At 41.2% G+C, this 18200-nt stretch overlaps 1 protein-coding gene across 2 annotated transcripts in view; it reads right to left on the reverse strand.

Moving 5' to 3' along the window:
• Positions 1-886: 886 nt before the first annotated feature.
• The window catches only part of Casc3 (CASC3 exon junction complex subunit), a 26522-nt gene continuing 9208 nt past the window's right edge, over positions 887-18200 (reverse strand). Inside the window, exons 4-14 of one of the 2 annotated variants that reach the window (XM_076870021.2) lie at positions 11585-11743; positions 11347-11498; positions 10828-11004; positions 9989-10674; positions 5651-5715; positions 5044-5158; positions 4703-4801; positions 4262-4476; positions 3343-3465; positions 3133-3196; positions 887-2564 (exon numbers count right to left, since the gene is read on the reverse strand). In XM_076870021.2, the coding sequence (XP_076726136.1) occupies positions 3173-3196; positions 3343-3465; positions 4262-4476; positions 4703-4801; positions 5044-5158; positions 5651-5715; positions 9989-10674; positions 10828-11004; positions 11347-11498; positions 11585-11743 (1815 nt within the window). In that variant the 3' untranslated portion in view covers positions 887-2564; positions 3133-3172. Of the gene's footprint in view, positions 2570-3132; positions 3197-3342; positions 3466-4261; positions 4477-4702; positions 4802-5043; positions 5159-5650; positions 5716-9988; positions 10675-10827; positions 11005-11346; positions 11499-11584; positions 11744-18200 lie in introns of both variants that reach the window. The other variant, XM_076870020.2, reaches the window with a different exon arrangement.

Consider the following 18200-nt stretch of genomic DNA (forward strand, 5'->3'; position numbering starts at 1 on the left):
GGAAGAAGGGAAGCAAAATGACAATGGATGGGCTCAGAAAATTCATGGTTTTCTGGCCGTAGCAGCAGCATTGAGGTGTGGGGGAACTTCCATCTGTCTTTTTAATATATACCAGAATATCCATGTCCCCAGTATAAGCCTTTCTGGAACTCCAGGACAAAAACTCCTCATCAAATTCTCCCATACCAGCAAATTTCCATCCTATCCAGACCTGGAAGCAACAGTCAATTCAAAGCTGGGAATCATCCTGTGTGCACCAGGGGCCCAGGTAAAGGGCAAAATGATCCACAGTTGGTAGTGTTTGAGTTTCCCTTCCCCTTATTTGTATTAAGACTGATAGGAACCTCTTCCTTACATTGTGGTCCGAAATTCTTAAGTGCCAGTATCTTTACTTTTTGGAAAGACACAAAAGAAGGCATAGATGTTCACATGGGATAAGTTTTATTGTTCATGACACTTCCAAATAAGGGACTCCATGATATCCTGATACCTATGTGGTAATGTAAATGTGGTTTTCTTATCAGAAAAACAGAAGTGACGGGGAGCACAGACATATTTAGGGCCTCATAGAGGCTCCTCACCTTTCTGAGTTTCCATTTCACAAGTCTGAGCTGGCTTGGGTTGTCTCCATGGTAAATGGTATGAGCCCAGTTTTCTATAACCACAGGAGCCACCACAACTTTTTTTTTTTTTTTTTTTTTTTTTTTTTTTGGTGGTGCTAGGGATTGAACCCAGAGCTTTATGCATGCAAGGCAAGCACTCTACCAACTGAGAAGCTACATCCCCAGCTCTTGGGTTGTGACTGTGAATCTGTGAGGGATTTAGCAAGTCCTCTTCATTTCCTCTCAAATCAATACTCACACAAAACACTGGCAAGGTAGCCAAGTTTACAGTCTAAATTTTATTATCTCCAAGTCATAATGTTGATCACAAATGTGCACCCTTTAAAATAGTAACAACAACAACAACAACAACAACAAAAAAAAAACAGCAACAACACACATGGAGAAATCCTTGCAACTAAACATAGTGGACAGACAGAAAACTGTCACAGTGTCTTAAGGTCTGGGAATCTGGGCATGCTGCCCACAGGCTTGAGGAGACATCTTCAGGTTTAAGGCAAAGGAAAGCCTACAAAAGGCACAACCGCCGGCTACCCCTGGAAGGAACCTCTCAGTTATTTCCTCCTTGGGGGTTACAGCTTAATTGCCTCTCCTCCTTCCTAATCCCACACCGTGACTCAGTGGCTAGGCCAGCTGCTGGAGGGAAGGAGTAAGAACAGACAGTGACATTACTAGGGGAACCTTCTCCCTCAGGTTCTGTAGAAGGACAGGGATAGTGGCCAAGTTCCCCCTGGCAGACACAGTGCTGCAATAACAGGAAGCTATCCCGCAGAGGCAGCAGGTTGGTGCCATGGACTGGGAGGACAGAGGGGAGAGCCCTTGCCCAGAAGGTGACTGACTGGCTTCCTTAGGCCTTAAGCCCAGGTGCCATATCTTCTGTTTGCAAGAACAGGACAACTGGGGGGAAGTAACACCTAAAACACTTGTAGCAGGAAAATTATAGAGAAAAGCAACTGCAAAGGACAAGGTAGACTGCTTGCTATATTTGCTTCTAGAGAGATGGATTGGTCCATAGCAACTGAGAAGGGAGTGGGGTAGGAATGGAAAGAAGAGAAGCAGGGTCCTCTAATTCCACTAACCTCAAAGTCTGAGTCCTGAGGACTGTGTGAATACATTCCCCTAAGGTGCAAAGGCCCTCACTCGACCCTCTTTCCTTGAAAAAGTATCTGGTTTGCCATTTTTCCCCACAGTAGAGACTTTGCCCTCAGTAGAGGACTGAAGCCCACCAGAGCACAGGTACTGTTTGAAGCTCAGACTTGTGAAACCTAAATCAAAAAAGGGCTCCTACTCACCCACTCTGAGCTTTTCTCCACAAAGGACACTGTGTGTAGACAGCTTTGTTTCCACAGGGTTAGAGGAGTTAAGAGAATTCAAGTATACAAGAGAATAACAAAGGCCCACCAAAAGTGAAAGGCCAGCTCTTTTTACACTTGGTTGATACATTCTCAATTATCTGGTATGCAGGAAAGAGTCAAAAGGGAACCCAGAGGGGCTAGAAAACCAGAAGAATGAACTTGTTTCATTTAAAGGCAGAGAGAGAGAAAGAAACAAAAAAACTTAAAATATTAATTTAAAAATAGCAAGCTGGGCTTTAAAAACAAACATTTTAAGAAACAAAACAAACAGGCAGGAACTTCCCTGGGAGAAGACACTTAAATTACCCAGGAGAAAATGAAGAAGAGCAAGACTTGGGCTTCTGAATCTATCCTCAGAAGCCTGGGCTGTCTGGGTCTCTGCTCCCCTGAGCACAGACAGCTCAAGTGAAGAGTGGAGGTGCGAGGAGGTCACCTGTTTCTCCTCTCTCCTACAGAGCCTGTCCTCAGAGGAAGAGGGCTCCTCCTCTTTCAGATGCTTGCTGGTAGGGCCATCCTATACCTTTGAAGCCCTCAGGGTGGTAGATAGCCAGTTGAATTTCTCTTCCCTCCTGAGATCTCATCTCTGCTGTTCTTGAGAAAGGGTTGAAAAAGGGAAGAACCACCAAAATGTTAGTGAACCTCTGGACATTTACAAACTGTTCTCATAAAGCCACATTCTAAATAATGTAGTTTTGTTCTGTTTTGTGGCACTAAGGATAAACCCCAAGGCCATGCACATGCTAAGCAATGCTCTATCACCATGAGCTATACTCCTAGACCCTAAATGTTTTAATGATCTTAAAACACAGTAACCCTCATGTTCCTTCTCCTTTATGATCTTTAAAACTGACTCCTTCTGCTATATTACCTTCAATTCTGATTTCCACTTTTCTTGGTCAATATACTGTATTCCTGTGTATTTTCCTTACAGGTTCCCAAATGAAACTGTCAAGTTAACAATAGATTCTGCTTCAACCCTGCCTAATACATTTGCAAAACAAAGAAACTGGCAGATTCTGTGTGTCCTTCCTTTAAAGCTTCAGATATATCCCATGATTATAACATAAAGCATTAATTAGGTGATTTTGGTTGTTAAGTAATCAAGTACAATCATTAGTTTTAAGAACAAAAGTCATAATAAGTTGCTCACTTACTTCTCTATGATGTTAGAGTTAAAATATTCAGAAAGTCATGTTAACTGGAACCCCTGCTTACAACCTGAAATAAAGTTAAAATTTCCTATCAGGTCATACCAAAAAAGACTACATTCCACAGGAACACAACCTGAAGAGCAGAGAAATTCTCTGCAAAATGGAAAGCCACTAATGTAAGCATATGCCATAAATATGGGTAGGAGCTCATACCTCAGGTGGAGGGGGCTTAATGGTGACTGGCTGGGGAGTCCTCCGGGGTGGGGAGGGCTTTGGCTGCACCTGCTGCTGGGCAGGGTTATAGTAGGTCACTCCTCCATATACCTGTGATGGAGCCTGAGACCCCACAAGCCAAGAGAAGAAAAAGCTAAGAATTATTTCATCCAGCCTATAACAAAGAGGAAACATTATCTACCCACAAAAATTAAGAGTACTGGAGAATTTCTATAATTTTTAAGTTTTAAGCTGCCCCCTTTAAAATAATGTGACTTTTCATTTCTGCCTTAATATGTCACTATTATGTTCTGGTTACTTCCTCCAAAATATTGCCCAGCTTTCTTCAGTTTCTACCATCTGGTAACAAATGGCAAAGGCTGAGCTCAATGGTGACACTCCAGATACAGATGGTATCAAGGAAGTTAAGCAGGACAAAGTAGGGCAAGTTGTCGAGGAGAATTTTTTTCTCTCTCTCTCTCTCTGTGGAGTGTGTGTGTGTGTGTGTGTGTTTTACTGGGATCGAATGCAGGGACTTGCATAGGGTTTTTGCTAATTAAGTTACCTAGGCTGTCCTCAAACTTTTGGTCCTCTGGTCTCAGTCTCCCTAATAGCTAGGGAGTTATAAGTGTTTACCACCATAACTGGCTAGAATACAGCTCCATTGTGCTGCTGAGTAAACAGCAGATATGATATACCCCAAAAACACTCAATGAAATACCATTAAAGAAGCTGAAGTGAATAAACTGTAAGCATTACATAAGCTGCATTTCCAGCACCTGACCACCAGGAGGCATCCTTGCCCCACATGAAATCAGCATCACTGAAAAGTTCTCAAATTCCTTTAGCATTCTCCTCATAGCACAGTCCTGATTTAAAAGATATGGACCTAGAAAAATCTGCTCATTAGCCATCTCACCTGTGAATTAGGATATAGATGAGGAGGTGGTGGGGGAGGCAGTGCTCCTGGAGCATAAGGGTAACTGGGATTACCAAAGTTCATGACTCCTGGAGCAGAAAAGTAAGTAGGAGCAAGCAACTGCTGGGGTGGTGGCTGTCCTGGAGACATGGACACTGGTGGTGGGTAGAGGCCTGGATTGGGCAGAGGTGCTGGTGTCTGGTGGGGATGTAAACCTGGACAAGAACAGGATAACAAAAACTGAAAAAGATACTTCCATTTTCACAGGATGGTCTGGTGAACTGCAGCACAAAGCAGCTCAGGATGGAAATCCTCAGAATGGACCCAAACAGCCAGGATGGCCAGCCTCACAGGCTGGCAGCAAAGAGCTCAAGTATGCTGGGGTTTATGGAGTCCCCAAAACACATCCTAGAAGCATACAGACAGAAGTACAAAACTTACCTGGGTGAGGAAGGTGCATTTCCGGCTGTACAATCATGCCCTGTGGGGGCAGTGGGGCAGGACTGTCACCATGGGTATAGATTGGTCCCTGGAACTGCACTGTAAGATATCATATTGTGACTCTCTTCATATCACAAGGAAATGTCTTCCTGTCTCCCAAACCCTTTAAAAGATGTCCTCAATTTTCCACATGAAAAAAAAAAAAAAAAAAAAAAAAAGCAGCTGGGCAATGTTTGAGAATAGTTTGAGAGGTAAGAAGGGAAATTAAGAGATAAAAGGCTGGCCTCTTAATTCACTTCACCATGCCAAGAAAGGTACCCAAACAGTAACAAACAACTCACATGGATCATAGTAATGTCCCTCCATGATACTGATATGCACAGGAGGGGCAGGAGGCTCTGGCACAGGTCTCTGCCGCTGGGATGAATAGCGTTTGGCTCGACCACCCTGGACACCCTGAGGTAAAGAGAGAGACCTGAACAAGACTTCTAATGGCTGACTCTCATATAAAGTTCTATCTTTTGCTAGATGCTGGAAAACACTTGGTACCTGGAAGGTGTTTAGTATTTGCAAAATAAATGAAAAATCAATGAAAAGAATCAATATTCCAATCTAAATCTTCTACTCTACATTTCTGAGATTTAAATTAAAAGAAACATGAGCAATCAATGCGGAAATTAACATTAAGACTTTATCTTGGTTTAAACAGTAAACAAGCTATAATATGCAGCCCTCCCCCAATTACTCCTCTTCCCTTTTTTTTTTTAAACACACTTTTTCTTGACCTTTGTACTTTTTTTTTTTTTTAATATTTATTTTTTAGTTTTCAGCAGACACAATATCTTTGTCTGCATGTGGTGCTGAGGATCGAACCCAGGCCGCACACATGCCAGGCGAGCGCATTACCGCTTGAGCCACATCCCCAGCCCTCCTCTTCCCTTTTTGTACCATTTCTTCCATCCGGTTAAACTGAGGTGGAGGTCCTGCTCCCATGTGTATGTGGTTCGGCACACCTGTAGTAGACAACAAAAAGTGAATGTTTTGAGTGGGACTCAAGGGTGTCATCAAGAAATGACAAGTTGAACATGGGGAAAAGCCTCAGCCTCCTGAGTCACTGGGATCACAGGCGTGTACCACCTGCTAGTTTTCTTTTTCTTTTTTTTTTTAATATTTTTATTTTTTAGTTGTAGTCAGACACAATACCTTTATTTATTTATTTTTATGTGGTGCTGAGGATCAAACCCAGGGCCTTGCATGTTCTAGGTGAGTGCTCTACTGCTGAGCCACAACCCCAGTCCTAGTTTTCTTTTTTTAAACTATCTCCTTATGGGCAATAATAGCATTTGAAAATTTGCCACTATTTCCAACCACCTTAACACAGTAATAAAGTACTTAAACATAAAAAAAAAATGACTTCAGTGAAGAAACTCATGTTCAGCTGGGTGCAGCAGCACACACCTATAATCCCATGTAGGAGGCAGAGGCAAGAGAATCACAAGTTCAAGACAACCCGGGCAACTTAATGAGATCATGTCTGAAAATTAAAAAAAACTCATGGTAGACGAGGTGGTACACACCTTTAATCCAGCAATTCAGGAGAGCGAAGCAGGAGGACTGAAAGCTCATGGCCAACCTCTGCAATTTAGTGAAACCTTGTCTCAAAATAAAAATGGACTGGAGCCGGGAGCAGTGGCGAATGCCTATAATCCCAGTGGCTCAGGAGGCTGAGGCAGGAGGATCACAAGTTCAAAGCCATCCTCAGCAATAGCAAGGTGCTAAGCAACTCAGTGAGTAAATAAAATACAAAATAGGGCTGGCGATGTGGCTCAGAGGTCGAGTGCCCCTGAGTTCAATCCCCAGTATTAAAAAAAACAAAAACCAAACAAACAAAAAAAAAAAACAAACCCAAAGGACTGGGATGTGGGTGAGTGACAAAGAACCCTTGGGTACAATCTCCAGCACCAAAACCAAAACAAAACTCAACCAACCAATAAATAAAAACCCCTTATGCTCAAATTTTCCCTACCAAACACTTCCCTGAATAGAGGCCCCAGGAGGTTATAATTAGCACATTATCAAACATACTGTAAAATCTCAGCCCAGAAAATTCAGAGCAGCAACTGGAGAGCAGTAGGATATTCTGTTAAATCTACTTGATTACATTATTGGCACAGGTATCGGTATTTGGGAAGATTCCACATTGGCTGAAAATTACTCAGGATAAAAAAGAATCAGAAACCACCCTAAGATACCATCTCACTCCAGTAAGATTGGCAGCCATTAGGAAGTCAAACAACAACAAGTGCTGGCGAAGATGTGGGGAAAAGGGTTCACTTGTACATTGCTGGTGGGACTGCAAATTGGTGCGGCTAATTTGGAAAGCAGTATGGAGATTTCTTGGAAAGCTGGGAATGGAACCACCATTTGACCCAGCTATTCCCCTTCTCGGTCTATTCCCTAAAGACCTAAAAAGAGCATACTACAGGGACACTGCTACATCCATGTTCATAGCAGCACAATTCACAATAGCAAGACTGTGGAACCAACCTAGATGCCCTTCAATAGACGAATGGATAAAAAAAATGTGGCATTTATACACAATGGAGTATTACTCTGCATTAAAAAATGACAAAATCATAGAATTTGCAGGGAAATGGATAGCATTAGAGCAGATTACGCTAAGTGAAGCTAGCCAATCCCTTAAAAACAAATGCCAAATGTCTTCTTTGATATAAGGAGAGTAACTAAGAACAGAGTAGGGACGAAGAGCATGAGAAGATTAACATTAAACAGGGATGAGAGGTGGGAGGGAAAGGGAGAGAGAAGGGAAATTGCATGGAAATGGAAGGAGACCCTCAGGGGTATACAAGATTACATACAAGAGGAAGTGAGGGGAAAGGGAAAAAATATAAGGGGGAGAAATGAATTACAGTAGAGGGGGTAGAGAGAGAAGAGGGGAGGGGAGGGGGGAGGGGGGATAATAGAGGATAGGAAAGGCAGCAGAATACAACAGACACTAGTATGGCAGTATGTAAATCAATGGATGTGTAACTGATGTGATTCTGCAATCTGTATACGGGGTAAAAATGGGAGTTCATATCCCACTTGAATCAAAGTGTGAAATATGATATATCAAGAACTATGTAATGTTTTGAACAACCAACAATAAAAATTAAAAAAAAAAAAAAAAAAAAAGAATCAGAGACTGTCTTAGAATGATAATAAAGCACTAGTGGGAAGCTGGGCGTGGTGGGGCATGCCTGTAATCCCAGCAATTTGGGAGGCTGAGGCAGCAGGATCACAAGTTCAAGGCCAATTTCAGCAACTGAGTGAGGCCCTACGCAATTTACAGAGATCCCTATTTCAAAATAAAACAAAAAGAGGTGTTTCAATCCCCAGTACCAGAAAAGCAGAAAAGTAGCTCAAAAAGTAGAACAATCCCCAGAATCCCCCTCAATACCCCCCAAAATCAGAAAATGTATCTACTACTCTCAGAGATCAATTCTAGGTCCAATATAGGCTACACTGATTTGGGGTATTTAAAAATCACATGTACTAGAGGAGGATGTTGCATTCCCAGTTCAGATGAGGACTTCCTATCCATTAGACTTCAGAAACTAAGACACCTCAGCCTATCTGGTTAGCAGACAAAGCAGAATGGGCAAAAGGGACATTAGGTCCTACTCTGTAGAACTATGTTGTCTAATATGATGACTCACTAGTCATATGTGGCTATTTAAAATTTATTTTTAATATTTATTTTTTATGTGTAGATTGACACAACACAATGCCTTTATTTTTATGTGAGGCTGAGAATAGAACCCGGGTCCTGCCCATACTAGGCAACTGGTCTACCCACAGTCCTAGCCCCAATGTGGCTATTTAAATTTTAAATAAGTTCACTTCCTTCCTCTGGTCACATTTCAAGTATTCAAAAGCACCAGAATTACATAAAGTTCAACTGGGCACTCTGTCTCTAGAAGGCTAATGACATTTGACAGACATTCCTTCAAAAACAGAAGAGCCCAATCCAGACTCAAATGAGAAAGTTTCTGCCTTCAAATATTATCATTAGTGAGGCTGCTGAGGATATAGCTCAGTTGGTAGAGTGCTTGGCTCTAATGCACAAGGCCCTGGGTTCACCCAGCACCCCCCCCCCCACACACACACACATTAACCATTAGCTCAAACAGTGTGCAGTGTCAGGAGCAACGGCTGGTGTCTCAAACAATTAACAACACTGCCACCTTCTTCCACTTTGTTTTTCTTTCTTCCACATTTTTAAATATTTTTTTTACATTTTTTTTTTCAGTTATAGTTGGACACAATAAATTTTATTTATTTATTTTTATGTGGTGCTGAGGATCAAACCCAGAGCCTTGCAGCCTGTGCTAGGCGAGTGCTCTACCACTGAGCCACAACCCCAGCCCCTTTCTTCCACATTTTTTTAATAAATATTTTTTTAGTTGTTGATGAACCTTTATTTTATTTATTTATATATGGTGCTGAGTATTGAACCCAGTGCCTCACACATGCTAGGCAAGCACTCTACCACTGAGATATAACCCCAGCCCTTTTTCCACATTTAAAAAAATATTTTGGGCTGGGGATGTGGCTCAAGCGGTAGCCCGCTCGCCTGGCATGCGTGCGGCCCGGGTTCGAACCTCAGCACCACATACAAACAAAGATGTTGTGTCCGCCAAAAACTAGAAAATAAATATTAAAAAAAATATATATATATTTTAAGTTGTAGATGAACACAATAACTTTATTTTATTTATTTATTTTTTTATATGGTGCTGAGGATTGAACCTAGTGCCTAACAGGTATGAGGCAAGCCCTCTACCACTGAGCCACAATTCCAGCCCTTTTCTACATTTTTGTATAGAGAACAGAAAAGGATTCTGACTCAGAGGCTCAACAATGATCAGTTAATAGTACCTAAAGTAGTGGGACACTTGGGAGGCTGAGGCAGGAGGATCATAATTTCCATGCCAGCCTGGGAACTTAGTGACACCCTGTGTCAAAATAAAATAACAAGTGCTAGGGATGTAGCCCAGTGGTAAAGCATTAGCCTATCATTGGCCCTGGGTCCAATTCCAAGTACCAGAAAAGGAAAAAAAAATTAAAAAGTAGTGAGATAGCCTTGGGTAAAAGACACAAATGCTCTGATAAACCAATTAACCCACACTTTTATTTAGTTAATGATAAGGTAAGATATAATTCCCAAATTCCTAAGCCCAATGATACAGAAAAACAGCTAGCCATCAACACTATAATACCTACCTCGAAGCTCCCGTGGTTGTAGGAATGCAGGTTGTCCTGGACTCCAATTCTGTTCTGCTATACTTAGTTGTGCCACATCTTGTTCTAGTCCACCTGCAGCAGAATCTACTGGCGCTTCCCAGTTCCCTGTCTTAGTAGATGGAGGAGGGATGGTTTCTGAGACTAGAGGTGCTGAGGTCAGCCCTTCAGGTGGAGGGGGAACCTCCTCAGCAGCTTTGACTGCATCTCCAACTTTGGTTCGGGTTCTTCTTGCCCGGGAATAAGATTTCTTCTCAATAGGCCTGTCAGGGGCTGGTGGTGCTGTGTCAGGAGCAACAGCTGATGTCTCTGAGACTGCCTCTTCTTTCTCAGGACTGCCAAGCACTGGAGCATCTGCTTCTGGGGATGGATCCCTCACAGAAGTCTGCTCCAGGCGCCGTGACCGGTAATTAGTCTCATGCTTAACAGTCTCACCGGACCGGCCACCATGCTGTCCACCAGCCTCCACAGGCCTAAAACTAGTACGGCCTTCCTTGAAGCCCCCAGATCGAGAGTAATTCCTGGGTGCAGACATGCGGCCAGTACCTGCTGCATTCCTGTTAATAAATGTCCTTGGTGGTAGGGTACCCCCAGGACCCTGATGGCGATGGGGCTTGTTTGGACGCTCACCAATCCAGTTTGGATCTCTTTGGGGAGGACTCCCAAATCTAAAAAAGGGAAATGGAGAAACTGTTTAAGGAACCATGATAGATATAAAGTGATTCAGGGACACATTCCATTTCCTTATCCACTCACTTATTAGCTAGAAGAAAGGCAGAGGAGTTTTTTTTGAAAATATCAACAACCCAAAATTTCCTCACCGAGGTTTCCGGATTCTTCTGGGTTTGATGTCATCAGGATTGTGAGCTGAGCGAATATCATAGCCATAAAGAGCAATAAGCTCCTGTCGGGACTTTGGAGCCTGCTCATCTTCGCGGAACTTGTCATGCTCCCAACGACCCTCATCCTTCCATAGCTTTCGCTGACGCCCCTTGGGTCTAGACAAAATCAAGGAAAAGTGTCTTGATCCACTTGGTACTTTGAAACATCTCTTATCCTATGCAAGTACTTCATAGCTCAGAGGCCTCCTATTAAGGGAGGCAGAAATGTGATGGATTTTGGAGACTGACTGGGTCTGGGTCTTAGCTCCCCTACCAAAAATTACCAAACATTCTATGCTTTATTTTCCTCATCTGTATAAGAGCATAGTAATTGTGATTCTTACCCTTAAATTGTGAATAGTAAACAAGATAATACAGGTAAAGCACTTGATAAAGTGTCTTGACATACAGTAAGCTCAAAATACATGCTGGAAAGCAGCAGCACCAAGTAGCCATTACCTGATTTCCTCCTCCTGAGTTTGCCCTCGAAGATCGTGCTCAAAAAAGAGCCCTTTCCGGGGTATGTATGCTGGATTCTTCCGATCTTCATCATCATCCAAATGCTTAGGGCCTTTTTTACCCACTTTGTTCTCCACAGGTTCTGTGCTCTCCTGAAAGAAAGATAAAGGCCTCCTTACTCTTCCAAGATTGCAATTCCCTATTCAAGCTCCCAAAGAAGACTGTCCTGTGTACTGACCTGTCCATCCCCACTTTGCCTCTCTCCAGTCACAGTGCCTTTGGTGTCAGGCTTTTCTTCTCCCTTCTCTTCTTTTGCTGAAGAATTTGCAGCATCATTACCTTCTGATTTCAGTTCCACTTTGGAGTTTTCTTCTTCGCTGTATTCCCCTTCTTCAGCCTGAAAAAATGTTTCCCTGTCAGCTGGGAGATAGGATCTGAATGATACCACTTTTTTTCCCCCTTTTTTTGATACTGGGGATTAAACCCAGAGATGCTTAATCACTGAGCCACATCCCACCCCTTTTTTGTATTTTATTTACAGACAGGGTCTCTCCGAGCTGCTTAGAGCCTCATTAAGTTGCTGAGGCTGGCTCTAAACTCATGATCCTCCTGCCCCAGCCTACTGAGCCACTGGGATTACAGACAAGCCACTGCACCCAGCCTTTCCTATATTATTTTACTGGTGCATTATAATTGTGTATATTGATGGGATTTGTTGTTACATATTTGTGTATAAACACAATACACAATATAACAATATTCTCCATACTTTAGAAAAATATTTTCTGAGAAACATTTACTAGAGCATAAGAATTAAGCCAGGCACAGTGGTGCACACCTGTAATTCCAGCAACTTGGACGCTGAGGCAAGAGGATTTCAAGTTTGAGGCTACCCTTGGCAACTTATGAAGCCCTAAGCAACTTAGTGAGGCCCTGTCTCAAAAAATAAAAAGGGCCAGTTAATGGCTTAGTGGTAAAGCACCCAAGAGTTCAATCTCCAGTACCACTCCCCAATACAAAACAATTAAAAGCAAGCTAATAGGAGTTGGGGATAAAGCTCAATTGGTAGAGTGTTTGGTGAGATAAGACCCCGGATTCAATCTCTAGCATCACATACAGAAAGAGCAAGCAAATCAACATTGTTACCCAAATTTCTAAATGGTAAGGGCACTCAGTACAAAATATGAATATACAGAGATGGTGGAATGAGATAGACACCATTATCCTAGGTACAGTTATGACTTCACATATGGATTGATGCTACATTGTGTACAACCAGAGAAATGAAAAGTTGTGCTGCAATTGTGTACAATGAATCAAAATGCATTCTGCTGTCATATATACCTAATTAAAATAAATATAAAATATTAATATATAGAAACATGTATCTGCATGCATGCACGCCTGTACATGTGTGCATGCATGTACACACACACTTCCATATAGACATTAGTGGAATATATGCAAGGAATTGTTAGCAGTGGCAGCATGAAGAAGGGATCCAGGGGCTATAAATGGAAGGTAGAAGCCTAGGGTTGTGGCTCAGCAGTAGAGTACTTGCCTAGCATGTGCAAGGCCCTGGGTTCAATCCTCAAAACCACATAAAAATAAATAAATAAAATAAAAGTATTGTGTCCAACTACAACTAAAAAATAAATATAAATAAATAAATAGAAGATAGACTAAAGTACCTTATATACTGAAGGAGCTATATATTTGTTGACGACTTCATTCCCTTTCCATGAATTGTCTCTTTAAACACACAGTGCATAACTATACTCTCATTTAACCCATCTCAACTGACTTACAGCAGAAATTTCTAATCTTTTATTATGCAGATCCCTGTCTAGTTTATGATCTAAAAATTTCAGGATATATCTAGACTAAAGATCTGTCAACAACTTAAAAAAAAAATAAATAAATAAATATATATATGTGTGTGTGTGTGTGTGTGTGTGTGTGTGTGTGTGTATGTAGGTAGGATATATATTTAATCCATAGCAACAGATTACTTAGTGAATTTGCAAACTTCTTGTAATGATTCTACGATTTCTCAAGTTAGTATTTTCATCTCCCCACCCTACTCCCACAAAAGGATAGAACCCAGGACCTTTCATGGACTAGGCTAGCACTCTTCACTGAACTAAATCCCTAAACACTTCCCAAGGCATTGTTACCTCCAAATTGGGAAATAGTGATTATTTTTTTCTTTTTTTGATGCTGGAGAATGAACCCAGGACCCCACATGGATGCACTTTACCATTGAGCTACACCCTCAGCCCCATGACTTTCCAGAATCACATTATAAAATTTTGACCTGGAAAATCTCAGAACATCTTGTTTTAGATATTGGGCGGAAGTGGGGAGGGGACATGGCAACAACACACGAACAAACTTGTGATCTCTTTCCTATCCACTTTTCCCCTCTTACCACATCAAGACTGGATAATTCTGCTCCTAACAAAGTGTTGAGTCTCTTCACACAAAGAGAGTCATTAGGCCATCTCTCTAAATAGGGGCACTAGAATAGGTCAGAAAATGGAGGTATAGCTAGCCCTAGATAGGAAAAACAACAGCAGCTAAGACTCATGAGCAGGGGAATGGCTTTAGAACAACGTTACTCTTTTCTCCTTGTCCTCCTTGGATTTTAACCTAAGGAGGTAGAACCATAGGTTAGGGAGGTAGACTTAAATGGCTACAACACCACAAAGAAATGCGTTAATGGAAAAGTGGTCTAGTACCCATTGGTGGTTTAGCTCTACCATCTGGCAAATATGTGTACATGGGACTTCTGTTCTAAAGGGACTGACACTTGACCTGAACCACAATTTTCTCTCTAAGCCAGGTTGACCCCCGCAATCTGGTCAAAGAAACTCAACCAAGAGTCCTTCTTAAGTGAGAAGCTCTCAAAATATACATTCTATCCACTTTCTCCAAATAGAGTTAGGTCTGTCCTAGACAAGCTAATTGGCCCAGACAAGCTAATTAATCCCTCTTCCTCATTGTTCACTGCTCAACATCTGGGTATTTTGGCCTCCAAGTGTCTTAAGTTAGGATTCCCAGAAAAATGACAGAGAACTAAGGGACACTGCCTGACTATATTTAGATATATATTTCGTACCAGGAATTGAACTGAACCCAGGAGCATATAACCACTGAGCCATATCACCACCCCTTTTTAAATTTTTTTTTTTTGGTACCAGAGATTGAATTCAGGGGCACTTTACCAACTGAGTCACATCCTCAGCCCTATTTTGTATTTTTTTTTTTAATATTTATCTTTTAGTTTTCAGTGGACACAACATCTTTATTTTATTTTTATGTGGTGTTAAGGATCGAACCCAGCGCCCTGCGCATGCCAGGCAAGCGTGCTACCACTTGAGCCACATCCCCAGCCCCCCTATTTTGTATTTTATTTAGAGACAGGGTCTCACTGAGTTGTTTGCACCTTGCTTTTGCTAAAGCTAGCTTTGAACTTGTGATTGTCCTGTCTCAGCCTCCTGAGCCACTGGGATTACAGGCATGCGCCACCACGCCCAGCTCTTTTAAAAAAAATTTTGAGATGGGGTCTAAGTTGCTTAGGAACTCATCAAGTTGCTGAGGCTGGCTTTGAACTTGTGATTCTCCTGCCTCAGCCTTCTAAATGGCTGGGATCATAGGCACTTGTCACTGTGCCCAACTTAACTATACCTCTACTATGAGAATCAAGCCTTTATCTATAGTATTCCAACCCTTGATTCTTCTCATTTTCTTCAATTACTTGAAATCTTCTCTCCTGTTTATATGGGGGCAGGTGGTGGTAATCATTCAATTCTTTCTGTGATAATTATTTCCCCACAGGTTTTGGAGTGAAAAATTCAATAACCTGCTTGATGTGCATATGTGACTTTATTTTATTTAAGAAATTTTTGTGTGTGTGTTGATGGACCTTTATTTTATTCATTTATTTATATGCAGTGCTGAGGATCGAACCCTGTGCTTCACACATGCTAGGCAAGCACTCTACCACTGAGCCACAAACACAGCCCCATAAATGACTTTATATGACCTTAAAATAATATCAAGCATGATCAATTAAGGAACTCTTTATGATTTGCCCCCTCTGATCTGTATGATAATGTTAAATGAGGCAATTCTTTTATTCCAAATGAGAAGTTAATTTTGATTCCAAGGAAGAATGGCAAGATAGACAAACACATTGCTGAGACTCCAAAACAGAGTCAAAGCCTGGTCTAACTAAAGCCAAGGAACTACCCTATAGGGATGTCTTCGAAATCATTTGCTAGGGCTGAGGTTATAGCTCAGTGGTGAAGCACTTGCCTAGCACATATGAGGCACTGGGTTTGGTCCCCAGCACCATATAAAAATAATAAAAGTGTTGTGTCCATCTACAACTAAAAAAAGAAAAAAAAAATTAAAAAGTCCTTTGCTAGGCTGGGGTTGTGGCTCAGAGGTAAATCACTCACCTAGCATGCATGAGACCCTGGGTTCAATTCTCAGCACCACATAAAAAGTAAAATGAAGACATTGTGTCCACCTATAACTAAAAAAAAAAAAAAAAGTCTTTGCTGGAAGAGACAAACTCCTCTACATTCTGCACTGACCTCTTTCCAACTTTCACTAATCCTGAAGTAACTGCTTCCAGTAAAAAATTACTATGCAGGGCCTTTAGCTTTTTGTTCCACCCACTACCCCACATCTTTCAGATTTAAGAGGTAGGGTTGGTGTCCTCCCCATTCCCAACATCTCTTCCAGATTCAACTCCTTTTTCTCGTTTTACTTATGTGTATGTGTGTATAAATAGATAAAAATATGTATATAATATATATATATACACACACATACATGTGTATATATCTACATACCTCACATTTTAGAGACAAAGTGTTGCTATGTTGCTTAGGCTCAAGTGATCCTCCTACCTCAGTCTTATGTGTAGCTGTTGACTATACATGGCCAGCTTATCATCCTCAATTTAAATCCCTGCTTGAGGCTCCTATCACTTATGCTTCTGCCTGGGCCCACCCTGCCATTTACTTAAAAGACCAGCTCAGAGGTCAATCTTTCTCTCCACTCTAGTCACTCATTTTCATGCCTATACTCCAAACTAGTCTTACCTACAACTGCTACACACTTTTTTTTTTTTTTGAGAGAGAGAGAGAGAGAGAATTTTTAATATTTATTTTTTAGCTTTCAGCGGATACAACATCTTTGTTTGTATGTGGTGCTGAGGATCGAACCCAGGCCGCAGGCATGCCAGGCGAGTGCGCTACCGCTTGAGCTGCATCCCCAGCCCCCTACACACTTTTTTAAAATAGTAAACCTGCTCAACTATTACAATGTTAAATCTAAATACCCTAGTGCTGTCATATGAAAAAGAACAAACTTAAACCCTTTCCCTACATACAAAAACTAACTCAAATGGATCAAAAACTTACACGAAGTAGACTAAAACGATAAAGTCTAAAAGAAAACACAGGAGTAAATCCTTAGGGCTTTGGGATTGACAAGGATTCTTAAATATAGCACCAAAACATAAACAACAACAACAACAAAAAACGATAAATTAGTCCTAATCAAAATTAGAGGGGCTGGGGTTGTGGCTCAGTGGTAGAGCATTTGCCTTGCATGTGTGAAGCCCTGGGTTCGACCCTCAGCACCACCATAAAGAGGAAAAAAAATTAGAACCTTTGAGACCAGCACAAGGGTGCACACCTGTAATACCAGTTATTCCAGAGGCTGAGGCAGGAAGATGGAAAACTTCAAGGGCAGTCTGGGCAACTTAGTGAGACCCTGTCTCAAAATTTAAAAAAGAACTTTTAAAGGGCTACAAATATAGCTTAGCACCCACTGACCACTGGGTTCAATCCCCAGTATAGAAATAAATAAATAAAATCTTTGCGCTTAAAAGAACACCATTAAAGAAAGGAAAAAATATCCACAGAATGAGGAGTAAAAAACTTGCAAATCACATACAATAAAGGACTTACAAAATAACTCAATAATTATGGGGCTGGGGCTGTGACTCAGTGGTAGAGAGCTTACCTGGCATGTGTGAGGCACTGGGTTTGATTCTTAGCACCATATATAAATAAAATAAAGGTCCATCAACAACTAAAAAAATACTAAAAAACAAACAAACAAAAAAACCCTCAATAATTCAAAGACAAATAACCCAACTAAAAGATGGGCAAAATATCTGAAGAGTCATCAGGGAAATGCAAATCAAACAGGTTTCACACTACTAGGATGGCTAGAATTAATACAAAAAAAAGCAGACAATAACAAGTGCTGTCAAGGGAGTAGAGAAACTGAAACTGAAACATATACATTGCTACTAGAAACGTAAAATGGTGCAAACACTTTGGAAAACAATCTGGCAGTTCCTCAAACAATTAAACAGAGTTATCATGACTCAGCAATTTCATTCCTAGGTACAAACTCAAGAAAAGTGAAACACCATTCTGTATAATTATAATGTACCAATAACAAATATGGAGGAAGGAATATATATATATATATATCTCCATATAAAAATGTATATACTAGGGGCTGGGGATATAGCTCAGCTGATAAGAGTGCTTGCCTACCATGCACAAGGCCCCAGTTCAATCCCCAGCACCACAAAAAAACAAACAAACAAAAAACTTGTACACTAATGTTTACAGCACCGTTATTCAAAATAACCAAAAAGATGAAAGAAGCTACAGAAATAGTTAGGCAGTATGACATTTGCCTGTAATTCTAACAACTTGGAGGACTGAGGCAGAAAAATCACAAGTTTGAGGGTCATCCTGGGCAACTTAGGGAGACCCTGTCTCAAAATAAAACTTAAAAAAGGACAGAGGGTGAAA

The sequence above is a fragment of the Callospermophilus lateralis genome, chromosome 11, assembly GCF_048772815.1.
Source record: "Callospermophilus lateralis isolate mCalLat2 chromosome 11, mCalLat2.hap1, whole genome shotgun sequence".
In the NCBI taxonomy this organism is placed as follows: Eukaryota; Metazoa; Chordata; class Mammalia; order Rodentia; family Sciuridae; genus Callospermophilus; species Callospermophilus lateralis.